This window comes from Muscardinus avellanarius, assembly GCF_963383645.1.
Source record: "Muscardinus avellanarius genome assembly, chromosome: 8".
NCBI classification, from domain to species: domain Eukaryota; kingdom Metazoa; phylum Chordata; class Mammalia; order Rodentia; family Gliridae; genus Muscardinus; species Muscardinus avellanarius.
The window spans coordinates 13,458,427-13,473,455 of NC_137794.1; the positions used below are offsets into that span (position 1 = coordinate 13,458,427).

A 15,029-nucleotide genomic window follows, 5' to 3' on the forward strand; every position below is an offset into this window, starting at 1 on the left:
AAGGGAGCCACTACGGGTACAATCTGGCTGAAAAGAGAATTAGTGATTGAAATATTTACTACTTAAAATAGTATGTATGCATATCTGTGTATATATGTATGTATATGTACACACATATGCACATATCTATATAGATATATATTATGTTTTATCTCTAAGAGATTCTATAGCATGGACCCAATATTATAATGAGACTGCATCATCCTACCCTTTAATTGTGATATCAAAGGGACATCAGAAAAGCTTCTGTGATTGATATATTCCAAAATGTTAATTCTTCCCCAGATGGATGAATTTCTGAAGATTATACTCCTGATTTTCCCACTCCACTCAAAAATAAATCCCTGTGATTTCAATTACATAGGATGGATTATACTATGCAAACAAATGGGTAAAAAGGACTAAATTGCCAGATTTACTTTTTAAAGACTGCAGCAGTCAAAGGAGCAGTATGTTGTCATTAAAAAATGTTGCTGAAAATGGAAACAGACGCATAAAATATTTAGGTGTTTGTTGCTTAAAAATTCATATGAGTCAGGTGTGGTGGTGCACGCTTATAAGCCCTGTGCTTGGGAAGCTGAGACAGGAGGATCGCACAGGTTCAAGGCCAGCCTCAGCTACTTAGTGAGACCCTGTTTCCAAATCAAATATAAAAAAAATAGGTCTGGGAGTATAGCCCGGAAGTAGAAAGCCTCTGGGTTCCACCCCCAGTACTTCCAAAAATAAAATTTGTATGAGATAAATTTTCTGACTAAGGAATACATAACATGATAAAACAGTATAAAATATATAGAATTATTCAAATGATCTAAAAAAATTCACATTCCATCTTGTGACCTTTGAGTAATTCAAATATTTATGGTCCTAAAACAATTTACTTTACCCAGAAAAAAATCACCTACACTACTGTGATTTTCAGAAATATTTTCAAAAATATCTTAAAAATCTTAATTATCATGACATCTACATATAGTTATGTCAAAATAAAAATAATAATTTTACTAAAGAATATTTTATTTAACAAAAATTCAAACCCTGCCCCAGATGGACTTTGTAAAGGTTGAATATGCATCAATACTCTGAGCACACTTATGAGTGGGGTTGTGATTGAATTGGAAATTGAACTCAGGACTCTTCATTTTTAGTAACTAGCAGATTATAATCTCTATCATCCAGCTAATGGGAAGAAAAGAGAGCTGGTAGACAGAGATTATGCAACCAGCAATGATAGTCTTATCTCACAGGGACATTCACAAGTATCAAATGTCATTTCCCTAAATAGAAAATTAACATAGCACCACATAGATACAGGCAAATGTGCCTCAGTTAGGTAGGGCAGACATGAGGGGAGGACACCATGACAGAGCAGGCTCCTCGTCTCTCCTCTCTGTCTCACTGCTGCCAAAGGGAGAGTCCTCCGCATCTTTGAAGGCGGACGCTCGCACCCAGACTCCAGAGAAGTCCACCTGAAAGGGGCAGAGGGCCTGTGGGACGGGAATGTGGCCACCAAGGCTGAGCATGATGTCCCTGGACAGTAGGCGAGGGGGAACGGAGCAGCGTCACCCCCATGCTTCAGTCCCATGTCACCTTTTTTTAAAAAATCTTTTTAACAAGCTAAAAGATGGAAATTCAAAAGAGAAGCTAGAGAAAGACCTGAGGCGGTCTCAGTAGCCCAGTGACCTTTCAGGTCAGAGAATTTAGATATATGCAACATCGATTGTAGGCCACATGTGGACCCTTTGAAATTGCCACCAGAGAAATATACTCTGAGAAATGCTGTCCACTAAATGCTCAGTGTAGAATGTCCCACTTAGCGTGCGCCACTAACAGTTTCTAGGTTTTAGGCAAGAAATCATGCGAAGGTTTTATTCTCCAGATCATGCTAAAAGAATGCAAATGTAAATTCACAAACCAGAGATCAAAATACCACCTAGTTGATGAACATTAACATGTTGGCAAATGAGAGTGACAGTATCTGAAACGTTACAGTTACACGGTGGTGGAGGGATTGGGCTTAATGGACTACGAGATAGCCTAAATTCACCATCATAAAAGTAAAATATGAAATGTATAATTTCACTGATTGGTAACTGATTTCCCATTGATTCTGATATGAATCCCTCATTTGCCTTTTATTTAGAAACATATAATGTGCTTATTAAACAAGAGGCTTTAGCTTAACTCGCCAACTGAAGCAACATCATGTAATTTTATAATTAATGAGCCTTAATAAGCAAAGAAGAAATGCCCTAGAATCCTGTGAAAGCAGCTGGGTTATTAGGAGTGACCTTAATTCTCCCTTGTATTCATGGAGGTAAGATCAGCAGCTGGTGAGGCTGGATAACAAAATTTAGCTCACAATGGGGTCTACGGTGCTAAGTTGGATGCTCAACTACAGCATCAGAGGACCCATGGAGTGTGGTGGTGGACCGCTCCATTCATCATCATGTCTTCACAGCCAATGACCAACGTGGCCAGGTGCCCACATGACTCCATATTTACCTTGGTTCTTTTGGATCAATATAAATAGAGACAGAAGATCTCAAATAGAACAACCCTTTCCAGTTCCAAAGAACGGGGATCTATCCAAGTCTGAATCAAGCTTCCCAAAGCTGCTTGACAGGGAACAAGACATCTCCAAGCTGATAAGGTGATACAACGATGATGCTTCCAAGTGTATCAAGCAAGATGCTTTAATCACGTCATCCTAAGCTAAAAGCAGTTTTTAGTTTTAGTAAAGGCAGCACCTAAAAGCATGAATCTTTCCAATGGAAATGTTAGCACAAGAAAGCTGATATTAGAAGCATAGAATTCACTCTGATTTTCAGCCAACACTGACCTTCTGTTCCAAAAGCAATGTGTTTGTAGGGATTGCTGCAAAAGCCTTGTAGCTTGACTTGGTCTTGTATTGCTAGAATGGGTAACCAGAAAGCAAGAGTGGAGATGAAAACCGGGAAGAATGTGACGTCATTTCAGAAAGCTCTATCAAGTTAAGTGAAACGTTATCAAATGAAGAAGAAAGTGCGTATAACCTGAACAACTTGTTTCTGACAAAAAAAATAGCTCACTGTGTTAATATTTTATTAGAATGGGAGATACTGTTCTAAAATATCAGCTTAGAGATTAGAGGCAATTATATGCTACCCAGTTTCACAACTTAAAAACATCCATTTCCACAAAGTTATATATAAATTTCTCATTAATTCTGGTGTCTCATAGGCGTACTATTTTATAAGTCAGAGGGTTTTTTTGTCTTGATCCTCAAAGGAATGCTTCTTTTTTATAGTCCCATAATTAACAAATATTATGCCAATAAGTTTAATTGGGTTCTTTTGCACTATTCATAAAAACATAATATATAAAATTTAGCAGCAGTTTTAACAAGCAGCAGTGTAGTCAATAAGTTCAATAAAAATAATCAGGATGGGAAAATGAATACAAGCCCCTGATCTGAAGCTCATTTTTTATACCTCATCATCATCTCTTGTACTTTCTGAAGCCGTGGTGTTAGTAAAGTGAATGATAAAAAAAAAAAAACTTGCTGATTTTTAAGCAAAACTCAGAGTAAAAGAGCTGAGTTTTGTAGATTATTTGGGGGAGAGAGGTAAATATAAAGAAGTTACAGAAGAGAGGATAAAATGCATCATCTAAAGCTGGGTTGTGCTATTACTCTGGGCCTCAAGCTGATTGACTGAGTTAGAACCTCCAACTGCTTCAAATGCCCTTGCTGTAGGCAGCTTCCCCCGCGGCTCAGCGCCAGCAGGGAAATCAGCACAAGCTCTAGGCTACCTTAGTTCCTTAGAAAGGAAACCAGAGGGTCTATAGAAGAAGACAGGTAGTCAAACAAAATTAAGCCTTGAGTTTTATGGATGTAATTAAAGTGACCTTCATTAAAGGGGTGGGAGGGAGCTAAGAGGCCGCCACATTCATTTTCCTAGGGAGTTGAAATTGAAAGAAATTAAAGATTTAGACCTAGAGAAAGAACACTGTGTCCAGCTAGAAGCAAAAAAGCATTCTCTTCATTTTTTTTTCTATCTTCTGCTTTAGGTATAATGCAAAGAAATTAACAAGCTGAGGCCTGGATGCCAGCAGGTGACATGGGAAAGCTCTTAGCCTGCTGATCATAATCACCCACAGAAGGCTCCCTTAAGTCCGAGCAAACTCACACACACAAATACACACACATATTCAAATACACACACACACACATACACCAATTCTTGTGCACTCAAAGACACACATATATATGTACACTCACACATGTGCAAACATCTACCCAGGAAAACACACAGGATCTCAGAAGATACACACTTTATTCAGAAGAATAAACTCCAAATGTTTACTATCCTTCTGTATTCTCTCTTCCAAGTAGCTCTTCCCCTCAGAAGCAGCTTTGTAACCTTCTGCAAGTCTCAGCTCTTCTGAGTCTGTCTCCTACATGAGGGGCCATGAGTGGAGGACACCTCCAGTGCCTTTAATCTCTAAGCTTCTGTACTGGTCCTGCAGTGCTGTCGCTTCCAGACAACAATGTATTGGAATGAGAATTTAAAATAAAATGTCTTTCTTTTATGGGCAAAGGGAACTGACATTTATTACTAGTCAAATTACATGAATTGCTTCATTTAATTTTATAGAAACCCTATAACTAAAGGTTCATTAGGAAAAGTAGAGGCCAAGTAAAGTGCCCAAACCCTTGGGTATAATTTCTGTACTATTTCATCTATATTTCATCTATTTTCTTCTTTTGCCTGGTGATTGAACCCAGAGGGATTCTACCTCTAAACTACACCCCCAGCCCTTTTTTTTATAATTTATTTTGAAACTGGGTCTTTCTCAGTTGCTGAGTCTCTCATTAAGTGCTAAAGCTGGCCAAACACCTTTGATCCTCCTGTCTTCAGTCTCCCAAGTAGGGGACTGCAGTTGTGTGTCACTGTGCCCGGCTTTATTTCATCTTATTAGATTTGGTTCCTCATTTTCTTACGAAGATAAGAATTTCATACTATTTCATGAATGATTTTTGTTAGGTATGTCATTCTTATCCAAATCATATGCAAATGTCAGGGAGCTCTTGCTAATGGTTTTTCTATCCTATAAATTTATCTGGATATGTCTTGATCCGCCAAAGGATTTAATCAACACATATTTATTGAGTAGCTGCTATATGATATACACTACTTTTTCTTTTCAGTCCATAAAATCATGTTTATTGCCATAAAAGATGTTTTTGGATCCACTGTCTTTACTCCGAGTTCTCTTATCAATATTGTGTATCCAAGCATAGAGTTCTATATTCTAATTTGGAACACATTCTTTCTCCAGCATTTCAAAGTTTCGAGATGCTAAAACCAGTTTAAAATTATACATCGTTCTAGTCATGGTAATTTTAGATAACTTGAATTATGTTATATTACAGGCTGAAATCACCATTAGCTAAACAGAGAAAGTATAAATGACCAAACTAAAATTGAAACTGGAAAAAAAAATCTGACGGATATCTACTGTATTTTTCCAATTGGTAACCTGTGCTTTCAGTTAATATTCAATAAATAATTCTTAAATACCCATGACATGATCCATGGCAAACTTTATGTTTGAAAAAGAAAGTGGCATTTTGTCCTTTTTTTCCCAGAGCTAATTTTGTTTATAGGCAGTGATCACTGCGACCACATAAATGCCGAATGTGAAGATGAGGCTAGAAAGAGCACATCCCAACCTCCAGAAAATACTTCCCCACAACTATCAAACCTCCTACGGCTGACAACTAAGAACCCATCACAGGGTCAGTAATATAGAGACCCCTGAGGTCTCAAGGTGAACTATAGTAGATGCTTTGAGAATAGAGGACTTCCGGGAAGATGGCGACCGAGAAAAGCGGGGCTTAAGAGCCCCGCTAACAACAAATCTCCATTACCACAAAATCAGCGCCTTTCATAGCCAGAAAACACCATCACCAGTGAAACAAAAAATCACCAGGCTCCAGAGAGAAAGCGGACTGAGAACAGAGCCAAAGAGGAGATAACCGGCCTTGCGCCCGAGGATGTGGCAGACGCGGCAGCAGCGCCATACTGCCGGCGGCACCGGCGAATTCACGGGACGGCTACAGCAAGCCGAGGTGAGCCACTGCGGAACAGCCAGGCGGGATTTCTCCGCGCAGAGAGCATCTAAAGCTCCCAGTGGCCGAGCTCAGCACACGCTGCAGGGATTCAGAGTAGAAATCAAAATCAAAAAGAAAAACGCGAGCCCCATAGCCGAGGGCGTAGCAGCGGCGCCATATTGCTACCGGCGGCAGCAGCAGCGAATTCAGCAAGGCCAGTACAGCTACATCTGCGTACTCAAGAACAGTGAGTCAAATTGCGGACCACAGAGGAGAAATCCCAGTACTGTACTCCCTGGGACTTGACCCAGTGGGGGAGGGGCGGTGGCAGAGATATCACACCATAGGAGAATGTGCAACCTGGCACCCCCCACAGTCTAAAGCAGCCTCTATCGACTCTCTGGGTCAGAGACTCTGTGATAAAACCCAGTAAAGGAGTAGTGGGGTCCGAGATACTACTGACTCGAGATCCAGAACACCTTAAGGGAAGTCATAGTGACCCAAGGGAAGAACCCAGAGAAGGCACAAACTTCCGAAATCATGGGAAAGAGGAATAACACTGGAGCAATTAATGCCCACAACCCCACAACATCAGAACCCGATAAAACAGAAAATCAGAGATTTCTAGAAGATCAAATCAGGAAAATAACTGTAGAAATAATAGAGGTGTTTTGAAAAGAACTCAGAGAGAGCCAAAAAGAGATAAAGGATGCAATTAATGAAGTAAAGGCCTCAATTCAAAGCACAAACAACCGATTAGAACACATGGAGAACAGAATCTCGCTCTTAGAAGATGAGCACTCCAAAAATGAACTCATAGTTTCTAATCTAGAAAAAAATATCCGACAGCAGGAATCTGATATTGAAGAAATATGGGCCCATTTTAAGAGAGCTAACCTAAGAATAATTGGAATAGAGGAGGGAAAAGAAAGTGAAACCAAAGGGATCAACAATCTCTTCAAGGAAGTAATAGCAGAAAATTTTCCAAACATAGAGCAAGAGGTCGATACATAGGTCCAGGAAACTTATAGAACTCCCTTTAGACAGGATCGGAGAAGAGGATCCCCACGCCACATAATTGTCAAAATGACCAATGTGGAAGCCAAGCAGAGAATCTTAAAGGCAACAAAAACAAAGGGCCAAGTGACATTCAGAGGCAAACCAATTAGAATCACTCCAGACTTCCCAAACCAAGTCATGAGAGCCAGAAGGGCTTGGAGTAACATATTCCAAACTCTGAAAGAAAACAACTTCCAGCCAAAAATTTCCTACCCAGCAAAACTTTCTATCAAATTAGATGGAAAAATAAGAAGCTTCCATGACAGACAGAAACTGAAGGAATTTATGTCTTCAAAACCAGCACTAGAGAAAATACTCAAAGAGATTAACTACAAAGAAGAAATAGGTAACACACACCAGAACCAGAGAAACAAGAGTTTCCATCCAACAGACAATTAAGATTGGTTATCTGTGGAGATTCATTATTTATGTTAGTCTTTTACCTATCTCTAAAGGGTATTGTTTGCCTTTATTGTTGTTAATTTTTAGGATTTCTAGTTGGAATATTAATATACCTTCAGATATAGCAATTGGAAATATTTTATCCCATTCTATTAGTAACTGTTAACTCTGTTTACATTGTCTTTGGATATACAATTTTTTTTTAGGGAGTCTATATACTCCTCTGTTGCCTGTGCCATTGAAATCATAACCAAGAAATCACTGCCAATTTCAATGTTGTGAGGTTTTATGACCCAGATTTTCTCCTAAAAGTTTATAGTCTTAAGATTTATATTTAGGTCTATTATCTATTTTGAGTTAATATTTGTATATGGGATTGGGTAAGGGTCCAATTTTATTCTTTTCCATGTAATTATTATTTTTTAACAATATTTAGTTAAAAGATTATCATTTTCACCACCAAATGTTCGTGGAAACCTTGTCAAAAATAACTTGACAATATAGGGAAGAATTTAGCTCTAGGCTTTTATTTAACTCCAATGGTTTATATATCTGCCTTTAGAATAGTACTACACTGTTTCAATTATTGTAGCTTTATATGGTTTGAAATCAGAAAATATATATCTTCTAGCTTTGTTCCTTTTCAAGAGCGTTTTGGGTACCTAGACTCCATATTCCATATTAGGATAGATCTTTTTCTGAAAAATATATATATAAATATATGATAGTTTCAACTAAAAAATAGAAAAAAATATTCTCTGGTAAGAAAGAAAGCAAAAAGAAATATTGAAATGTTATCTTTAAGTCATCAAAAGCTTGGTATCAGACAAATGAAACTGTTATGTGAGATTATCATTTTTAATTTTAGATAAATTGCCATAATACTAGATGTCAACTACTAAGCAAGCATGGGAGGGAGGGATAGGGAGAGAATGGGGTGGGGATTGGGCGGGGGCTGACTGGGAAAAGTGTGCATGTATGTCTACAAAAGTATGTATCCTACTATGATGTATGAATACAGTGCACCAATAAAAAAAATTAAAAAAAAAGAGAATAGAGTATTTCAACTTATGGTTCCAATTTCAAGTGAGTGAAGGAAATGAAGATGACATTAACACCAAGATGAGAGAGCCTTGTGACAAGCCCCCTACCTCCACGGCCAACTTCCTCCTAAAGCTTTCTGAGCAGAGATGAGAGCAGTGCTCTAAACATACACTTGTTGTTCCTCAGTAACCACATCTGCACTGCATGAGTCAGAATCTCCCTGATAGCATCCCTGAGATGAAGGCTCAATCCCACCCCTGATCCAATCCATCAGAGATTCACAGACACCTGCCTTACATCTGCATTGCCAGCAGAGCACAGTTTATAATGATCCCTGATGGCGGAAAGTTGGGGGTCAGGTTCAGAATAAATTTTTCAGAAACTGGCTGCAGATCAGGGCCTGGCAGATCAGATGGGAAAGGTAGCTACTGAGAAAAATTACTTGGAAGTGTCTCCACCTCTGGTGTATCTTTTTGTGTTTATAGTGTTCAAGACCCCTCTCCACATCTGATTTATCTTTTTGTGTTTCTATTATTCTCTACATATAATATTTATTTCGTTGTATTATAGTATTTTTATCATCCCTACCTACCTGCTAGGTCTTTTAGAGAAAAGAATTTATATTATTTTCTTTTAAATTTTTCATACCTAATACCAACCTACAGAGAACAAATATTTAGCAAATGTTTATTGACTTATTATTGGAGTATTTAATTAAAATATTTAATTGAAGATTGTTGCATCTAAGAATCTAAGGATATGGAAAAACAAATTTTATTTCTTCATCTGTTATTCCAACAGGTAAAGACTTCCCCTCTTCAAGGATGCTTTTATTTTTGTACTAGGGAATGACCCCACGGGCATTCTACCTCTGAGTTACACCTCCAGTCCTTTTTAATTTCTATTTTCAAACAGGGTCTTGCTAAATTGTGAAAGCTGGCCTCAAAGCTGAGATCCTCCTGTTTTAGAATCCCAAGTACTGGGATTATAGGTGTGTGTCACCACATGCAATTTAAGGTTTTGTTCTGAAATTTTCTTCCTTCATAATGCAAACCTGCAATATTTGAAGATATGAAGTTATATCCCAGTTTTTTTTAATTTATCCCCCTTTGAAGAGTTTCTTTTTTGAGTTAAACTGCACAGTTTCCCATAGACTTCAATTCAACCCATAGACTGAAAGGGAAGCTTTTGTCAACTGTTGATACCTGAGTTTGATTCATTAGTAACATCAATTCACAGAGGCAAGATAGTGGCTGAGAGAATAAAGGACTGGGACACAAAACTTCTAAGTGCTGAAATGGAAGTGATAGGTATCAGGGATGGGAGAATCCTGGAAACTCAGAAGTCCTCAGAAAGGCATCAAGAGCTTTGTGAAGAGGATAGAATAAGAGACAGTAAGAGAAAAATAAAACAAGAAGACACATAAGTATAGTAACTATTCAATCACTTTATACACTAGCTTCAATGATTGCTAAATATTTGTTACTCCACCTACAGAAATACTCAGAAATCTTATCCTCACCTTCATTGCTACCCCTCGACCAAACTCAGCCTTATTGTCTGCCCAGGTGATTACAATGACCTGAGCTGTCTCTACTTCCCCCCCTTTCTCTTACACTACTTTCTTAACATGGCAGCCAGGATTGTGTCGTGTATGAATTTAAATTCTCTCCATGGCTTTCTATCCTCCTCAAAGGAAAAATCAAAGAGTAAAGAGCAGCCTACAGAACCCCACAGGACAAGGCCCCCAGGTATGTCGCCCTCTGACATCCTGTCACTCATTCCACTACTCCCACACCGGCTGCAGATCTGTTCTTTGTACCCATCGTGCACCCTTTGGCCTCAGAGCATTTCCTCACCATATTCTCTTATGGAGCATCACCTCCTTGTATATCACCTTCTCAAAGCAACAGATCCTTACGACCCAACAGAAATTTGCAACACCAGCCCTTTCTTCATGTCCTTACCCATCTGTACTTTTCTCCATACCACTTATGACCATCTAACACACAAGATGATTCACTTAGCATTTGGAAGGCCTGTTGATTGTTTCTCTTCCACCACAAAATATAAACTTTTCTTGAACATTAATTTTTGCATATTTTGTTTGTTGCAATATTCTTGCAGCTTTGAAAGGCATATATGAGGTATCCAGTACATAATTAGTGAACGAATTATTTGTTTGAGCCCAGATTGATTGTTTTACCTAATGGAGACATTTCATACTGCTTATTTTCAAGCTGGTACTGCAGAAAAGGAGAAAGTCACATACTGACTGCTACCACTAATTTGCTAGTGTAATAATATTGGAACTGCTTTGATAATTTACATGAATGAGAATTTAATAAAAAGAACAACAGCTTTGAAGGACCATGAAATATCAAGAGCTCACAATTTATTCCCTAAACAAGCTATGTATCCAAATAGCTTCAAGGTCAGGGCCATGACTGAAAAACTTCATGGTTGGAAGTGATATTCAAACCATTTCCAGTCATTATGAGACTATATGAGATTCTGATATAATGGCCACTCCAGTTTCTATATGAAACTAAGATAAAAACTTATTTATAAATAAAGACAAAATATACTGTGAACCCAAACACAACCCTATGGGGGAATTTTGTGGTACAGTTTTTCCCCCAAAAAAATGTCCATAGAATATAGATATTGATCAAAAATTATCCTGAGCAACATTCAGAGAGACTCTCATCCTACTTAGGATCATATTATAAAACCACATAACATAATTGAGGAGAAAGAAAATGGCGACTGTGGGACGCAGCACATCTCAGTAGCTATAATAAACTAAAATCAACTACTGAGAAGGCAGCTCCTTGACAAGAAAAACAAAACAATGAAGATACTTATGGACAAAAACACAAAAAATGGAACCACTGTGGAAGAATATCTGAAACTCAGATTGCAAGATCTGCAGCAAAGAGCCTGAGTGCATGACTGACCTGGCGTGGTGGCTGGTGCCACCTTGCGCCACCGGCCCAAACTGCTACTGTTGGCTCCACAGCCCCAAGATATTCCAGCAAGTAAACCAAGGACTTGAAGTGCAAAAAGCCGTGGCAGAATTCCAAAATCTTAAGCGACCAGCACCACACTGCAGGGATGGAGAAAAAGATCCAAGAAGCTGGTACCAGCAGTGGCACAGTGTATCTTTCAGAGACCCGGCCCGGAGGACATTAAGGTAACTTTTGCATTTCTCAATGGATCAGTGGATCACCCAGAGCAGCCACAGGGACCCCAGCAGGCTACGACCTGGAGGCCCACCCCTGAGGTGGTTGGGTTAGAACCTACAGAGACACAGGAAGGACCCAGAGTCCTCAGGGCCCATAGTACCGGCACAGGGTCACAGGGGGTTGCTCCAAGATTACAATGGACACCTTCTGCCAGAGTGTGTAGGAAAGGGCAGGCCCAAGGCCAGAAGGTGCAGAGCCTGGGGCCAGAAGGCATAGAGCCAAGGGCCTGAAAGCATAGAGCACAGGACCAGAGATCACAGAGCCCAGGGCCAGAGAGTGAGAGCCCAGACAGGAGAGCGCAGAGCCCAGGGCCATAGGGTGCAGAGGCCAGGGCCAGAGAGTGCATAGCCCAGAACTGGAAAGTGCAAAGCCCAGGGCTAGAAAGCACAGAATCCTGCACCTACATGGAACTAATTTACTGTGACAACTGCCAACCTGACACCTGAACACAAAGTTGTCAGAGGCGAGAGAGGGGCACAAACACTCATTACATGGGTCTAAAAGCTGACAATAGGTTATGGAGTGAATGAGAGATATTTGAACATATTCCAGAAGCTACTGCAGATAACATACTGCAGAGATTATATGAGCCTTATATATGTAAATTAGTAGTACTGGGGGTTTTTATTGTTGTTTTGCCTTTGATTTATTTTACAATTGTTAGATATATTTTTGCTTGTGTGGTTTTTACATGAATGTTTGTTTGCCCCGTATCCCGTTCTTTTTACAAGATTCCTCCATCTACCCTATCTAATGTCCTCTCAAAACTTTTTTTCCCTTACTATATCACCTTGTACACTTAGGCTATTTCATATCTCCATATCTTAATACTCTATGTTAACCACAAGAATCCTACTATATCAACATCTCCCATTTTCAACCAGACACTACCTTATTATACTTAAATTCTTACTCAACTTAATCATATCCTCTACTTTACCCAACTCCTATACCCATCACCCCTGCTCCTCTGCCCTCACCTAGGTCTCACCATTGAACAAAACACTACTTCCATGCATGAACCTGCTGACACTTTTTGTGTGTGTGTGTGGTACTGGAGTTCCTGGAAACCCTTCTACCTCCAGGCTACACTCCCAGACCTATTTTTATATTTTTATTTGAAAACAGGGTCTCTTAAGCCAGTGAGGCTGGGTTCGAACCTGCGCAATCCTCCTGTCTCCGCCTCCCAAGTGTGGGGATTACAAGTGTGTGCCACCACGCCTGGCCTGCTGACACTTCTAAATCCCTATTGCTAAGATTGGCTCAAATAGGGTATCCATAGACTTACACATAAAAATAAAGATGTCAAGACAACAGAAGCACAAACCCGAGAACTGAAAATATGAGAATGAGGAACAGAGAGGAAATATAGGAAATCACAAATACTAGTCTACAAAAAATGCAAGAAGGAAAATTCTGAATCCTGATCTTCAATATGATGAAAGGCCTCACAGGAAATATACAGGAGATGAAAGAAGAAACTGAGACATTAAGAAAGAATCAGAAAGAGGCGTGGAATGAAATGAAAGAGTCAATAAGTAAAATGAAGACAGCAATAGAAAAAAGAATTCTGGGATTAGATGAAATGAAAAGCAGAATAGCACTATTAGAAGACAGTTTATTCAAGATCAAAAGCACAGTCAACAGTATACCAAAGACATTACAACAGAACCTAAACGTCCAACAGCTATGGGACAATATGAAACGTCCTAATCTACATATAAAAGGCACTGAAGACGGGATGGAGGCACAGACCAAAGCTATCTGTAATCTCATAAGAGAAATAATTTCAGAGAATTTTCCAAACATGGACAGAGACTTGGATATCCACATTCAAGAGACATACAGAACACATTAAGACAAGATCAAAAAAGGACCTCCTCACACCATGTAATAATCAAAATGACCAACACAGAGGCTAAAGAAAGAATCTTTAAAGCAGTCAATGGCAGTCAATGGCAAAACAGTAAAAATCACTACAGACTTTACAACCCAAGTCATGAATGCCAGGAGAAACTGGTATAATGTAAGCTAGATCCTGGAAGAAAACAACTTCCAACCAAAACTACTATATCCAGCAATGTTATTATTCAAAATTTATGGAGAAATAAAAGAGTTTCAAAATAAGAAGAATGTAAAAAAAGGCATAAATATTAAGCCAGCACTAGAGAAAATACTTAAAGAATTAAATCATAAAGAAGAAAAAAGAAGCAAATTTCAGAATCGGAGAAGAGATTAATTCAATCTCTTCAGTCAGTGGGGCAACTGAGCAAAGAAGAAATAACACTATATCAAATAGAATATAGAACACAAAATAACAGGAAACAAAAATCTTATCTCAGTAATAACACTGTTCAGTGTTATTAAAAGACAACTCACCAATTAAAAGACATAGGCTGGAAGTATGGATAAAAACTGAGGCTGACTTTGAACCTGTGCAATCCTCCTATCTCAGCCTCCCAAGCATGGGGATTACAAGTGTGCGCCACCACGCTCAGTGAAATTGATAGATTTCTAAGCACATATAACCTACCTAAAATGAACCAAGAGGATATACCAGGCTTAAACCAACCAATAGCAAGCAAATAAATAGAAACAGCAATAAAATTCTGCCATCAAAGAAAAGCCCAGGCCCAGATGGATTTCCAGCTGAATTCTACAAAACTTTCAGAGAAGAACTAATCTCAATACTCCACAACTTGTTCTGGAAAATTAAAAGAGATGCAATTTTTCCAGACTCCTTCTATGAGGCCAGTATTACATTAATAGCAAAACCAATAAGATATCTTAAGAAAAGAAAATTGCAGACCAATATCTTTGATGAACAGAGATGCAAAATTCTAGACAAAATACTAGTTATATGCATTCAAGACCATTTCAAGAGAATTGTACACCTTGACAAAGTTGGTTTCATCCCTGAAAAGCAAGGTTGGTTCAACATATGCAAATCAATACATGCCATTCACCACATACATAGAACTGAGAACAAAAAACCCATGATCATATTAATAGATGCTGAAAAAGAATTTGACAAATCCAAAACCCTTTCATGTTAAAAATACTGCAGAAAATTGGAATATAAAGAATGTATTTCAACATCATTAAAGCAATATACAATAAATCCAAAGCCAACATCATGTGGAATGAGGAAAACCTGCAAGAATTCCTCCTAAAATCGGGAA

At 38.7% G+C, this 15,029-nt stretch overlaps 1 protein-coding gene across 1 annotated transcript in view; it reads right to left on the reverse strand.

Moving 5' to 3' along the window:
• The window catches only part of MLIP (muscular LMNA interacting protein), a gene marked incomplete at its 3' end in the record, with an annotated part of 157,447 nt that overhangs the window by 110,048 nt on the left and 32,370 nt on the right, over positions 1-15,029 (reverse strand). The window contains exon 5 of the mRNA XM_080700067.1: positions 2,840-2,911. Within this exon, the coding sequence (XP_080556193.1) occupies positions 2,840-2,911 (72 nt within the window). The remainder of the gene's footprint in view (positions 1-2,839; positions 2,912-15,029) is intronic.